The 14,485-nt window shown below is 45.1% G+C and overlaps 1 protein-coding gene across 2 annotated transcripts in view; it reads right to left on the reverse strand.

The window, feature by feature from the left end:
• Positions 1–227: 227 nt before the first annotated feature.
• Positions 228–14,485, reverse strand: part of GRINA (glutamate ionotropic receptor NMDA type subunit associated protein 1) — a 162,104-nt gene continuing 147,846 nt past the window's right edge. For both annotated transcript variants that reach the window (XM_069221158.1, XM_069221159.1), the window contains exon 7: positions 228–3,472. In XM_069221158.1, coding sequence (XP_069077259.1) covers positions 3,323–3,472 — 150 coding nt within the window. In that variant the 3' untranslated portion in view covers positions 228–3,322. The remainder of the gene's footprint in view (positions 3,473–14,485) is intronic.

Genomic DNA, 14,485 nt, shown 5'->3' on the forward strand with positions numbered 1-14,485 from the left:
GTCAGTAACGCACACTAATAGCCATGCAGGAGCTGACCTGGCCCCTAGTAGAGAAAGAACATACCTCTGAAACGCAATGGTAATTGACTATTTGGTGAATACTGGTCCAACTATGGTTGCCCCAGATCTTTGAGGTCTCTACATCTGAGTGTTTGAAGGAGGGGGATTGTTGTAACATCAAAAATCAATAACAAATTTTGGGGGAAAATATGAGACACACAGACGGCTTATTGCATACATTCGGTGTTCTTTATTGGTTTCAGTTTCTCACAGAGAGGGCAGAATAAAGAAATATCAGGTGGGGGTCGGGGTGGGGGTAGGGTGTACAAGTGGGAGGGTCTGAGGTTTGGAAGCCAGAATGTCAGACAGGCTCCTCTCAGCATGCAGGGAAAACAAGCACCTGAGCACATTCACAGTTACAGAGCAGCAGCCGCGGTGGTGGCATCCAGGACACCCTCTTAGGGAAAAGCACAAAACAAAGTGTGGTAATGAGGTATAGGTGGCAACGAGAGGATACAGCCCAAAGGCCTCAACCAGCTTTCTGTAACCAGACTGCATTGTCAGATACTTTCCTCATCCTCCCACCCGTTCAGCCACTGGTGAACCAGCATGTGAACTGACTCTGCCGCCCTCGATCCAGTCCAAGCCTTTCAGGCACCTTAAAAGCCACCACCTTCCCACCTCCAGTTCCAACCGCCAACAAATCCATCCCAGGCCCCTACCGCATCCTGAAATTTCTAACACGCTTCTGGGGATTCAGACCATCTGGAAATTAAAATAGAGGCCGCCCAAGGAACAGTGAACGTCTTTCTACTGTTGCATCTGAGGGTGTCTAACTCACAGCCGGGTTCGTTGGGTCCAGTGTCCAATCACCATCTGGATTTAGTAAACAGGGAAGTTCTTTAATTCTGTTCTAACATCAACTGTTTTCTGGTCTGGTGAGCCTTGTGAGCAGTTATAGGCCCTTGAGATCACTCTGTAGAGAGCACTAGAAACTAAAAGGTATAATACAGTACTTTATGCAGCTTCGGTATGCTCCAGCCACCACGCACGGACGCTGTCAGTGCAGAGTGCTAGTGCAGATCCAAGCAGCAACTAGAAACAGGCGTAAACTCATTCAGTGAGACCAGAGGAATGAGCAGATAGAGGCTGCCTCTTGTCCAGTGATCTCAAATACAAGCAGCCAACAGGCTGGCTTCTTATTAGTGAGCACAGATAGCAGGTACAAGCAGCCAGTAGGTTCTGCCTCTCACTTAGGAATGTGAGGTAAGAGCAGCAGGCAGGCTCAGCCTTACTTAGGGACATCAGGTAAAACCAGCAGGCAGGTTCACCCTTACTTAGGGACATCAGATAAGAGCAGCAGACAGGCTTAGCCTTACTTAGGGACATCAGGTAAAACCAGCAGGCAGGTTCACCCTTACCTAGGGACATCGGATAAGAGCAGCAGACAGGTTCTGACTTTCACTTAGGGATCTCAGCTAAGAGTGGCAGGCAGGTTCTACCTCTCACTTAAGGATATGCATCTACAGGGCCTGCACTTGGGCATCTCAGATATAAGTAGCCAACAGCCTCTCAGGCACAAGCAGCAAATAGTAAACAGATGCTGCCTCACACCCAGTTGAAACTAAAGCAGTTGATGAACGTACACTCTTGGGGTAAATATCAGGCAGATAGCAGGTATTGGGTAAGCCAGGCTTGCAACATCTTCAAGTAGCAAGGAACCAATATTCAAGAGATCATGGAAAATGCTGTGAAATGAAGTGATTTGAGTCCAGGACTATAACATACTATAGGGGCTGGTAAATTCTCTACACCCCAAAATGAAGCTTCCAATTGTCAACCATTTTCATCTTATCACCCCAATTGTTTAAGCCTGGTTGCCAAAAGCCAAGCGGCACAATACCCTGATTTCCATGGCTCGGCCTGAAGGGACAAGGTCAAGTATATCTGACTCAGAGTCCCCTTTACCGAGTCCCAGTAATATCCGTGTAGAAGTTCAAAGTCACACTTATATTTCACTGAGTTTTTGAGCAACACTCAGATACCTAGTGCTATTACAGTTTCCCTCTCTGCATCTCAATTGATTTAATTTACAAATAGTATTTGTTACGTTCTTCCATTTAACCTTACACTTTTGGCAGTGCCTTCTAAGCGGGAGACAGAGACCCCAACTTTGATGACATTAGGCTTCTGGGGGTGCCTCTCCTGGGCCCTCAGTCATTAGCAAGCAATGAGATACTCCCACCATTGTTCGTCGCTTTAGGACGGCCGCGAGGATAGGAGGCACAGGATACAGGTACCTCACAATCCTGTGCGGTAGGGCCCACAGTGGGACCCAGAACCTTAAAATCATCTTCAGTTTTTCCACAATGAGAAGTCCCAACCAATAGGTGTCACTTGGGTGGTTAAGGAAGCGGCAAAAGTGAGTTCTTCTCATCAGACAGGAGCAGTAAGGGGGCCAACTGGCTGTGACTGGTGTTGGAACAATATAAATGCTGGTGTGGATCTGAAGCCTATGGATCTGGTCGGAAGGGTTCTATCGGCATCAGGGCCAGAACAACGTCTAGCGCATGCATTTGTTGCTCGACGCATGACTTTCTATTTACCCAAATGGCTGAATCCTCCACTTAATCCCTCTCTACCCCTGAGAGGAGTAGGATGCATTGATGGGTAAGGAGGGCTTCCTTGTGTACAAAGAAATACCTGTATATAAAGAACACTACAGCTATATACAAATGCTTAATATTTACAAATACATGTCTTCATAAATATGTATTTCTCATTGCTCCTGAATACTACCCCGGCACATCTTACAGTGCTACCCGCGCGTCAAATGCTAAAAACCAAACTTTACCCAGAGGCCTCCGGTAACCCGGATGAAATGAGGATGAGTACCATATGGATGTCCAATGAGGCAGACTCCAGGGTCAGCACGTATTCAGGATTTCCAGACATTTGCTTCATCAAATTATCTATCTTGATATGAAAAAGCGGTGCACCAAACCGGACTATGCATTATAGAGGGCACAGCCCAGACAAGACGCCTCCGAAAGTTTCAAAACACTACACTGAGAAAAAAAAAAAATCAAAACAAAGTCAAACATGGGAAGGATCTAGGGGATACCTAGAGGCTTTTATGTTATGACAAAAGTGTGGAGAGTCCAGGGTAAGTTGAGACGCTCACATTCCGGCCAGGTGAACAGCTAAATGTCCAACGGGGCATTGGACAGGAAAGAGGTGTGGGAATGGGGAAAGGAACATGTATTCTGGAAGGAGAGAGTGGGGGAAAGTTTACTTCATGTCACCATGCATAGCTCTGCAGCTACTCTTTAGCCCTGCCAATGATGGCAAGAATGTACAAGAAGATGTTGATAATGTCTGTGTACAGGTTGAGAGCAGCAAAGACGTACTCCTCAGGGCTCAGTGACAGCTGCTTATTACCCAGGATCATCTGCGTATCGATGGCCAAGAACTGCAAGATGAGAGAAAAAGAAGTGTTAGGGGACAGTCAGGAAGTGCAACATCAGCTAACAAATTAGAGAACACAATCGGCAGTCAACTACCCTCCAGCAACACCATCAGTCAGCCAGAAGAGACCACCGCCTTCAGTTCACTGGGCAAGCACCACCGCCTTAAGCCAAACATCTTCAAAGCATCACTGTCAATCAGCCACCCTAAGCAAATCTAGCACATTATACCACCATCAGTCAAGCATCGTCTGAGTACCACAATCGGGTAGACAATCTTAGAGGATTGCATTCCATGAGCAAGGCAGAGATCAGTACCTTGAGACAACCATTTGGGAGCTCCACTGTCAATCTACCCATCAAAGTCCACCACCATTATCTACTAGTCAACCACACTTAGAGAACAACCATCAGCAAATCCATCAGCAAGCACCATTGTCAACCAACCATCCTCGAGCCACATCAGCTCGGCAGAGAACACCACATTCAGTGAACCTCATAGAGATCATAACCGACAGCAAACCATTCTGAGACGACCGTGCAGAGACTACTACCACCACCAACCGCCCACCCTGAGAAAACATGTCAGATAACCAGACAGAACATAAAACTGCTTCCTATCCTCAGTGCACCACCATCACATAAACAGGTGCAGAACTCTACCAAAAGCAAACCACCCTCGGAGCAAATCACACAACAGCTAATTGACTACCTTTCTACTACAAAGGGCTAGCCAGGTAGCGAACACCACATTCAGTGAGCCACACGGAGATCATAACTGACAGCAAACCATTCTGAGACTACCATGCAGAGAATATCCATCAGAGTCGCAGAAAGATGCAGAGCATTGCCAGTGCCTCGACTATCTTAGAATGCCTAGATAGAAAGGAAGTGACCAGACTCTTGTTTACAAAAGCTGGTGCCTTGCAACACTTTTGTCCTCATCCTAGGCGCGTTTCTTGGGCAAATTCAATTCCACTGAAATGAATGAAGTGCCTAGGTCTCTACAGTTTCACCGTTCCAGGCACAGCTGTGCTTTTCATGGCCAGGCAGAAATATGTCACAGGGCAACCCCTGTTAAGTCTGTGCTTTTAAGGCACTGGCCCTTCTTGGGCTCTCTGGTCTGTGTGAGGATTTCCCAATAACAATTTTTGTCAAGTCATCTCCTGGTGCAGGAGTAGGTCTTCATTGAAGCCAGACATCAAGCACCCTTCAATGTTCACAGATAAAGGGTTTCAGGAATTGGACGAAAGGATGGGCAGGTTATTACAGGGAGACTGCTTCATTACTGCCTTGCAGGATGTTGTTGTTTGGAAGGAGGCTCTCTAAGGAGCCTTGAGATGAAGAGAGAAAGCCTAAAAAGGAAGAAGGGCTCCACAAACTCAACATTATGTTTTACCAGGAATCACTCAGGATACTTAGAAAGCCTAGTAGTGATGATGGGAGGATATCATTTTGTCCTGAAGAAGGTGATTATAAGAGTTTAAGATACCACTGAAACGTGTCAACGCCTGTCAACTTGCTGAACCCATTGGAACTGCCCTATAAACACCTGGAACAACAATCTATGGGACAGTATATACCAAATTGTGGACAGCATAAAACAATAGACTAGGGAATTGTCTGTGTTGTGTCTCCCATGTTTATGTGCTACTTACGTGTTTGATTGAGCTCTTTGATGTACTTTTTATAGGGTTTTATTTAAGTGTTTTTTATGGAAATTATTATTAAATTGTCGGTTTAAACCAAATTTCCTTTATCAAAACTGAGTATTTATGTTGTATGTATGTGGATTGTCGGGTGAGTAACGAATAGATGGTGTGTTGCCCCTAAGGGGTTTTCTTTTATTACTTAGTAAGCCTACGCAGGGGGCAAGCAGCCAGCAGAGATTCCTGTATGCACCACCCTTCAACCCAATCAAACCTGTAGGATCTGTAGCCCTTAAACAGCCAAGAGGATTCTGGAGTCAGCCTATTGCTGGTTCTTTATTCCACAGAGAAAGTGAGAAAGATGGATTTGCAAAGTAGCCAAATGTTTGTGTGCACACAGGTATGTGCAGTACCTGTGTGTACGTGTATGTCAGGTGCTTGTATAACGCAGGGTTCTGCAAAGACGTCCCTGGAGAGCTGGGTCCATGCCAGGTTTTTAGCATATCCACATTTAGAAAAAAGATGTTTCAGAAATCTAAATTTTTCTAAATGTGGATATGCTAAAAATTTGGCATGGACCCGGCTCTCCAGGACTGACTTTGCAGAGCTGACTTTGCAGAACCCTGGTATAACGCAACACTAGTCATAATGCAGCAACCTTTGGGTTACAATACTTATTATGGGTGTGGGAGGAAAGTGTTAGTCAAACGAGGGCTGGTGCTCGGAATGTGCATGTTATTATGAATGAGGCATTTCTTTAACAGTTGGGTCCTCAGTTCCTTTCGGAAAAGGAAGCAAGATGTTGCTAATCGGATCGTCATCTGAATACCATTGAGAGTCCTTCTAAACCATTGCTTCTCTGTGTGTACTGTCTTTACTGCATCCAGACACGTCCATGTAGCATTCACACCCAAGGACTCAAAGACGAGTGAAAAATATCTCAGATTGTACTCATCATATGACAACCATGTAAGGAATATTTACCCAAGACGCAGGTTTTATTCACTAAGAATCTTTTGGAATACCTCAAAGACCATTTTGCTGCTTTGTAAAGGATTACTAGGCTTGCAGGAGAAGGGCCAGCTCATGGTGTGTAAGGAGAAATAATATGTGAAACGCCAAAAAGAGTGAAAACAAAGTTGTTGGCGAAGCAAGGGGACTGTACCTGCGGGCAGTGGACAAGTGAATATGAAGCAGAAATCTTGGTGATATGCGTTACAGAATTTCCCCAGATGGTACAGAGGAATAACAAAACAAAGCACAAAGAGAGAGAGCGTTGAAGGAAAGAGAACAAGCAGTGGCAAAGCTGATAAGTTTCGCCTTTTGGACCTACTGGATTTGCCAATGCACTGTGCAGCATCATGCAAAAAAAACCAAAAAAAAGTGTGATGATACGACTAGTTGCATCGTTGTATGGTCACATGCTTGCATGATGACGTATGCACCTGTAATGTAACTCAGTGCATGTGTGTGTCTCCAAAATTACACAAGTTCCATTATTTTTTTATTTATTGATCTAAAGTGGACTGGTAAATAAAAAAATGAAATTTAAGTAGCACGAAAATACTTTGTGTAAGTGTTAGACCAGGCATCCTTGGTGTGTTTTCCCTTAACTTTTTGCCTTCGGCCTCCTGTTTGCGCGGTCTTTGTTTTTGCAGGCCTTAGGATTCTGTGCACTTTACCACTGCTGACCTGTGCTAAAGTGCTTGTGCTCTTTCCCTAAATTGTGGAAACATTGGCCTATTCCCAATTGGTATATTTAATTTACTTATAAGTCCCTAGTGAAGTGCACCACATGTGCTCAGGGCCTGTACATTAAATGCTACTAGTGGGCTCGCAGCACTGACTGTGCCACCCACTTAAGTAGCCCTTTAAATATGTCAAAGGCCTGCCACTGCACAGTGTGTGTGTGTGCGCAGTTTTAAACTGCCATGTCGACTTGGCAATGCACACCTTCCTTTTCTAACACATATAGCACCCCTAAAGTATGCCCTAAGGTCAGGGTGCAGTGTATTTTAAAAGTTGGACATGTACATTTAAGTGTCACATGTCCTAGTAGTGAAAAACTCTTAAATTAGGTTTTCATTACTGTAAGGCCAATCTCCCCCATAGGATAACATTGGAATTATTTTATGACACCTTATAAGCATCATTTCTAAATTAGAAGAGATAACCCTCTCATGTTTGGTGTCCCTAGAATCACAATTTAAAATCCTAACGTATGATCAAATCATATTTACATTGTAATCATGAAAATGCCACTTTTCTAAAGTTAAATGCAAACAGAACAGATGATGGACAGAATGCTGAATATTGCAAACATTCACCCCCAGTAAACAAAGATCTGGGAATTAATCCATTGTTTTTTTTGCTCACCACGCCACCCCAGTTTGGACCCAGCCATATGCAAGTCAGCCTTGACCCTGTTCCCCATGGGAACAGTACAGCCCGAACTGCCAAGCCAGGTCCTCCCTGGACCGGAAACAAGCATCCTAGGACCGGTTTCAGGGTATCACCCTTCATCAGCCAGGCTAGCTTGAATCCAGTGGAGCTTTTTCTTACTTTAGCCATTTGGTTCCTACTGCCTGTCTCTCATCACGTCTAGGGTGACAGCTGGGCTTTGTGTATTCCTTCTAGACAGCCACACACAATGGGTGTGTCCTGTCCATACACAAAAGGCTGCATAACCCCATATAATGAGTCTGGAGTTGGGGCAGGAAGGTCAGGGACTCTGTGCACTTCAAAGGATGTCCCTGAAGTATCCCCCTCTTCAAAGGGCAATTGGGTACAAGAACTATCGACCTCAGGCATCACGACTTTAGTACACTTCTAGACCTGCGCATACTCTGCCAGGAAGGACTGTTGAACTCCTGCTTTGTTGTGCTGCCCACTTGCCTGCACTGAGAAGCATTAGACCTGCATCTTTCCAACCCAGAACACAGGCTGGCTCCAAGGGTTAGCTGAATGGCCAGCTGATCTGAAGTCTCAAGACATAAAAGACTTCGAACCATCCTGCTTCTGCACCTAGCCTCTGTCATCTGTGATCCTGTCCTGCTAAGTGGCGCCACCCCAGTTCTGGAGCCTTGGGAGTAGCCTAAGGTGTTTGCTCCAACTAAACTGATGCATCCTTTGCTGCGGGAGCAGAATCAAGGCATCGCTGGTGTTGTGAGGAACAGAACCAACGCATGGCCTCTACTTCATGAGTTGGAACCAACGGAACCAGACTTGCATCGTCACTGCATCTCACATCTTGGGACTGGCTCATTGCCTTGGGAACTCAGATTGTGATGCTTTTCCTGGTGCAATATTCTCGCATCTCTGTTGAAGGTAGCCTTGACGACGAAAGTCTGCATTGCAGCCTCTGCGCTCATCAGAACCAATGCATTGCCTCGACTGCACTATGCATCCTTAACACCGGTCTTCACATCGCAAGCCCTGGTGCCTGGAGCCTCAACACTGATGCAGCAGGAACTCGCAACACAGCCTCGCCACATCTCGGATCCGAAACATCACAGCTGTTGCATGAAGCAGAACAGCAGCATCACCTCTACTGCATGGTTCAGAATCGATGCAACACTCTGCAACCAGGACTTCAGGTACTTTGGTTCAGAGGCCTAGCTGGGTACCTTGTAGCCGGCCTGTGCTCCATCGCGGTCGACCTGAACTTTTGACTTTGTCTTGGTCTGGCATGACCTGATATCTTCTGTCGGCGCGTTTTGCTTCTAAGCGCTATTTTACAGTATTTTTTTTTTTTAAAGTCATTACTCAAGTTCTACTTATTGGATATTGGTCTTTGGTCTTCTTGTATTTATTAAATGAAGTTCTATTTTCCTAACCTGGTGTGGGATCCCTTTTTGTGTGGTGCTTTTACTGTTTGAAGTGTTGCACAAATACTTTACACATTGCATTCAAGTTAAACCTGACTGCTCTGTGCCAAGCTGCCAGAGGGTAAGCCCAGATTAATTTGGTTTTTGCTTGTGCCTTACCCTGACAAGAACTGTGGTTGCTGCTTGACCAGGGCTCACATCTCAGTCAACCAACAACCCAATTTCTCACAGTAACGAAGACCAGGATCAGAAATTTGCTGCCAGATACTCCAAAAAAAAAACTAAGACCGCCGGACATTGGGGGAAAGCAATAGTGGGGCAGGTCGGGGTCCTGGGTGGGCGGAGGAGGGGAAAAGCAGCACACAAAAAAAAAGCAACACTGGGGTAGGAGAAGAATCGAGAGAGAGAGAGAGAGAGAGAGAGAGAGAGAGAGAGAGAGAGAGAGAGAGAGAGAGAGAGCGCAATACACTAGGAGAAGAGCAACACAGAGCACGTAGAGACAGGGAAGTTTGGCAGGGAAGAAGCACATACTAGAGGGAGACAGCTGCACATGAAAGACTAGCAACACAGTGTGGAGGATGGGCATTTGGTGGGCGCAAACACATGAGGAAGACAACTGAAAAACACAGGCACTCTCATGAGCGCCTAACAGAATAAAAAGGTGTTCAATAAAAGTGCGCAGTAGAAGGATACAAGTTAGCCAATCAAAAGGATGGTAAAGAGGCCTCCATGGGAGTGGCAAGCACAATAAGAGGGATGCAAGCTCTTTAATAAGCAAGCAAATGCTAGTGACAAACTCAACTAATAGCAACAATGGGCAGACTGTAAGCTCACTGTACGATTTTGGTAAGCCCAAAAAAGGTCATTCGCAACCTGACAGCTTTAGCGTTCTGGTAGGAGAAACCCAAATATAAAGAAGCACCCACACGTACACAGAGGCAAGTCAGTGTCTGAAGGCGAAACTGATGAAACAAGCATCAGCATGGTCACTAAATCATTTCCGAGGAGCAAAACCAATCCACTGTCAGCAAAGCATTCTCAAACACCATTGCCAGCGAGCCACAGCAATCAACAGTGTCCGCATATCATTCCCAACTCCTCTATCAGCAAACCATCGTGGAGAAGAAGGGCTGGCCAACAAAAAAATACCCCCATCAACAATCCATTCTCTTGTGGGAATCCTTTGTAAAGCACATATTTTCTACTCCCAAAGATCCTAAGAGCACAAAAAAAACACTGCATTTGTCTCTAAATAAACCATAAAAATAGTATTAAAGTTTGAAAAGTATTTGTGATCACAGTCTATAACTAAGACATCATGTGGCTACGCATTTCAGGCTTAAGTCGGCTAAACAAAGCACAAGCCCTGACAAAGCCAAGCAGTCTGGTTTTAATGTGCTAATGCATGCAGCGCTAAAACTCTTGAAGGAATTATTTCAGAAAACGTTCCAAACACACATTAGATGATTGGTCAGATTTATCCAATAAGAGGAAAATAATAATAAAAAAATATATATGTTTATATATTAATAATGTAAGTGTACAATCCTTGAAACCCAATAACATGATTAAATAAAAACCACTAGCAGTTTTTTCAATGATGTTTTCTCAGTAGAAAAATCACAAATATTATCAAACATTTGAATACACTTTCCTGCATTTGTCACACAGCAAGGTCGTAATGTATTTCCATGAGTGATGCAGCCAACAGGCTTTGCATTACTGAGAACAACTCAAACAAATATGAGAGATTCTATGCTGAGAGTACATGTGGTATTTTTATCGAAATTGTAAAGGCTGATGTTGGGGGGGGGGGGAGCTGATGTTATGGTCTCCTAGCGGATCAAAACCATGAGACCATATCCAGGACAGAAGAAACTGAATGGGACCCGTAGGTCTGCACAAAAACCAAAAGTATCATGGACTTAAGTTGTAGGCGCAGATCCAATTTTTTTTTAGATGGGTATTGTATGACTCTAAATCAAATGGAAAGGTCAGAGGCACATCAGATCGCTGTGGTGGGAGTAGCTGAACAATCAATGCAGGGGGTTGTAGAAATCAATTACAACCATGAAGATGAACTACCACAGTAAGCGAGTGTGGAGCTGATACCAAGTACAATGTCCTTGCATTTTGGTGGGATTTTCTAGGCGGGTTCTTTTGCTCTCATAGTTACTGGATAGGTGAGAAATTCTTTTGATCTGATAGTTATTAGACAGGTGAGAGCACAAGAATAAAGTGGTGATGTTTCGGTAAGACAATTGTAATTATTTGAACATCTTAATCACCACGATGCGGCCAGACATAACCATACTTAACACATCAATTACAAGAGGCTATTTACTTACAAAGGGTTTATACTGATGTTTTATGTACTAGGAAGACCTATTTCTACAGGCGTCTAAAAATGAATAGGACCATGAAGTGCACTCGCGGTGGGGGCAAATTACAAATATGTAATTTATTCTGTTAGACACATTTTCTGATGTACTGGGGATATCCATAATATGTGTTAAATGTTGTTCTACTAAACACTTTCTATCAAACGTAAAAGAGTGATAACTTTTTTGAGACTATGGTGTTGTAGTTGTGACGTTTTAACTTCATTATTGGTGTGTCTATGCACTAACTATTCTATATGATCTATTAACAGTCTTGAGAAAGCAGCTTCTCCAGGAAACACGTGTTGGGCGTTGCAACCAAGAAGACAAATGGAAAGTATTTCAATTAACTACAAGAATGAAAATGGATCTGATTTATGGAGTTCATGATAAAGTGGATTTTAAACAAAAATTGACAAGACTAAGACTTTATTTCTTAAACCGCCTCCAAGGAGTTAAGGTTTGTCTGTTATACCACAAAGAAGTGCCCTGGGGTAAGTGGTGTGGGTGGGAGGTATAGCTCCATGCAGGTATCCTGTTTGCCCATATTTTGTAGAGACAATTGGGTGAGGGATGATTTCTCCACTTGGCTGAGACAAGATATGATTGAAAAAGTCTCAAACCAGTGGCAGGGTTGTGGCTGAACATCTACTCTGTTTATTGTTAGCAATGAGTCAATTTGTCAAAACCAAGACCTAAGAAACACTTCCCACTTTTCTATTTCTTTTTATTGGACTCAAGCACAGGCTTTCCTCCTCGAAGGTAGGGCCAGTCTCAGCTTTATGCATGATACATCATATCTTGAATCACAACTGGAGTAACATAGTCACACTATTTTTGGAGTTCTCATGATGAAGGTGCTGCTGTGGTTTTACAGCTCCTGGAAAATATAATCTGGAAAACCAGCCCAGACCCCCTTTGGGTAGTCACGTTAGATATCACTACTGTGTGGACTGCTTGGACCTGTGAGGAAAAAAAACACTCATTTTCTTTCAATTTCAAGAAACAGCATGTTTTTGTGGAACTGGAAACTTGCTGATCTTTTGACAAATCTTGGTCCTTTAGGAAATCCAGATAGAGTATAACAATCAGTGGTAGCAGACAGGGACCTTCACACCACTGGCCAGTTTTCTGGATGCCAGTTAACGTCTGACATCTTCACCAGCAAACTGTGATTCCTAAAGATGAGGGGAAGGTGGCTCCTGTGGGTCAGTGGACTGGTGATTGCTGAAGTCCACTGAACTTCACGTCTGTGCTACACAAGATGGTGGCTTCCTTGACGTTACCTAGTGCTGGTGTTGTCCTTTTGGCCATACAGCCCGCGCCTCCACATTTTCCCCATGCTAGGTAGAAAAGAGTGCCAGCCCGTTCCCCTGTGAGACAGTGGGGTTTCCCTGTCCATTTACCCTTCAACATCCCCATGTGAAATAGCCTTCACGACCGAGCAATTCCACAGCCGCCAGACCCGAGCTAAACCGATCGCAGGATGGAGCGCAGAGCACGGGAGACGTAAAGGTTGGCTCTTACTCCAGGACAGAAGGAACACCTGGACATTTAAAGCCTGCAGCCTTCGCTGATTGGCCAGGCATAAGAACAGGAGGAGGATAAGATACTGGCATTCCCCAGTCACTGCCATTACCAGATACACTCAGGAGGACCCCTCTTCACTCCATATCATTTCTTCCTAGCCATCTTTGCACTGCTTCCACTCAGCGGATCCATTTAATTTTTTCTTACAACAACAGATAAGGTACTCTAATGCAGAAATGCTCCACTGATCCAGCGAACCACTTGACTATCACCCTATTTCTCATCTTCCTGTCCTAGCCAAGGTACTGGAACAATTCAGTATTTAACAGCTGTCTCTTTATCTGGAGGAAATGAGATACTGAACCCCTCGCAGTCTGGTGTCCGGGCAGAGCACAGCACTGAAACTGATCTCCTGGCAAAGAATACATAGAAATGGGATGAGTTTGGATGAGGGCAAACCAGCAGCCCTCCTCCTACTTGCTCGCTCAGCAGCCTTCGATACGTCTCCCTTGCAACCTTGATCAGAAGATTGCATGACATAGGGGACTTTTCCAAACTTTAGCCTGGTTCATCTCGTTTCTGTCACACAGAACTCGGGCACTACATCTCCCGCCTTCTACATCTAACTCGACCACTGTTCCCCTTGGGGCACCTCGGGGATTCTCCCTTAGCTGCCCCCGCTTTAATAGATTATTGGCCCCACTAGCTGCTGTTGTCTCTGAGTACGCCTGTGAGGTTTAATCGTATGTAGAGGCCACTCATCTAGTGACCTACAACACCGATAACGCCGCTGCTGTGAGTGTCTGAGGTCCGTGGCTCTCCGGACGAAACAGAATTGGCTCAAAGTTACTAGGGAGAAGACTGAGATTCTCCTGTCTGGCAAGGCCAGCAGTTTATGGATGGACGCGTGGTGACTAGTTTAGCTCGTTATCATCCCAACTCCGAAAAAGGAGGAAAGAAATCTGGGCATCCTGAGAGACAGCTCGATCAGCGGGAAAGCACAGACCTCGGAGGTCTGTGGAACCTGCTCCGGGGTCCCATGTATGCTCTGGATCCCCTTACACTGCAGGAAGACGGTCACGCAGGCCCCAGTCACCCGGATTACGGTAATGCTCCGGAGGTGGGCATTAATAACTTCCTCCTGTTAAGTAGTCAAACCATCCAAAATGCATCCGTCAGACTGGTTTGCTGCCTACCTCCTAGACTTCTCAAGTCCCTGCAATGTCTGCCATTCTTGCCATGTTCACAGAGCTCTGTACCAGGTGGCCCTCGGCACCTCTGCAGTCGAGTCAGTTTATACATCCCCACCAGGGGTCTTAGGTCCACCACCCTTGCCCTGGCCCTGGCACGTCGCATTCTTAAACTTTGAAGTGGCAGCTGTTCTCTTACATATTTGGCCACTTGGCACTGGAATAAGCGTGCGACTACAATTCGTGTGTGCTAGAACATAGATTTGTTTTGAAACAATTGCTGAAAACCTGCCTTTTTTTAGGCAGTGGTGTGTGTGGACAGACTGGTGGGATCATTATGTGAGCACTAGGACACTCCCTAGAGCAGTGGTTCTTAACCTGTGATCTGGGGACACCTGGGAGTCCACCAAGTCTACTCAGGGTGTCCGCGACTGCTTGCAA

Source organism: Pleurodeles waltl, chromosome 2_2, assembly GCF_031143425.1.
Source record: "Pleurodeles waltl isolate 20211129_DDA chromosome 2_2, aPleWal1.hap1.20221129, whole genome shotgun sequence".
NCBI classification, from domain to species: Eukaryota; Metazoa; Chordata; class Amphibia; order Caudata; family Salamandridae; genus Pleurodeles; species Pleurodeles waltl.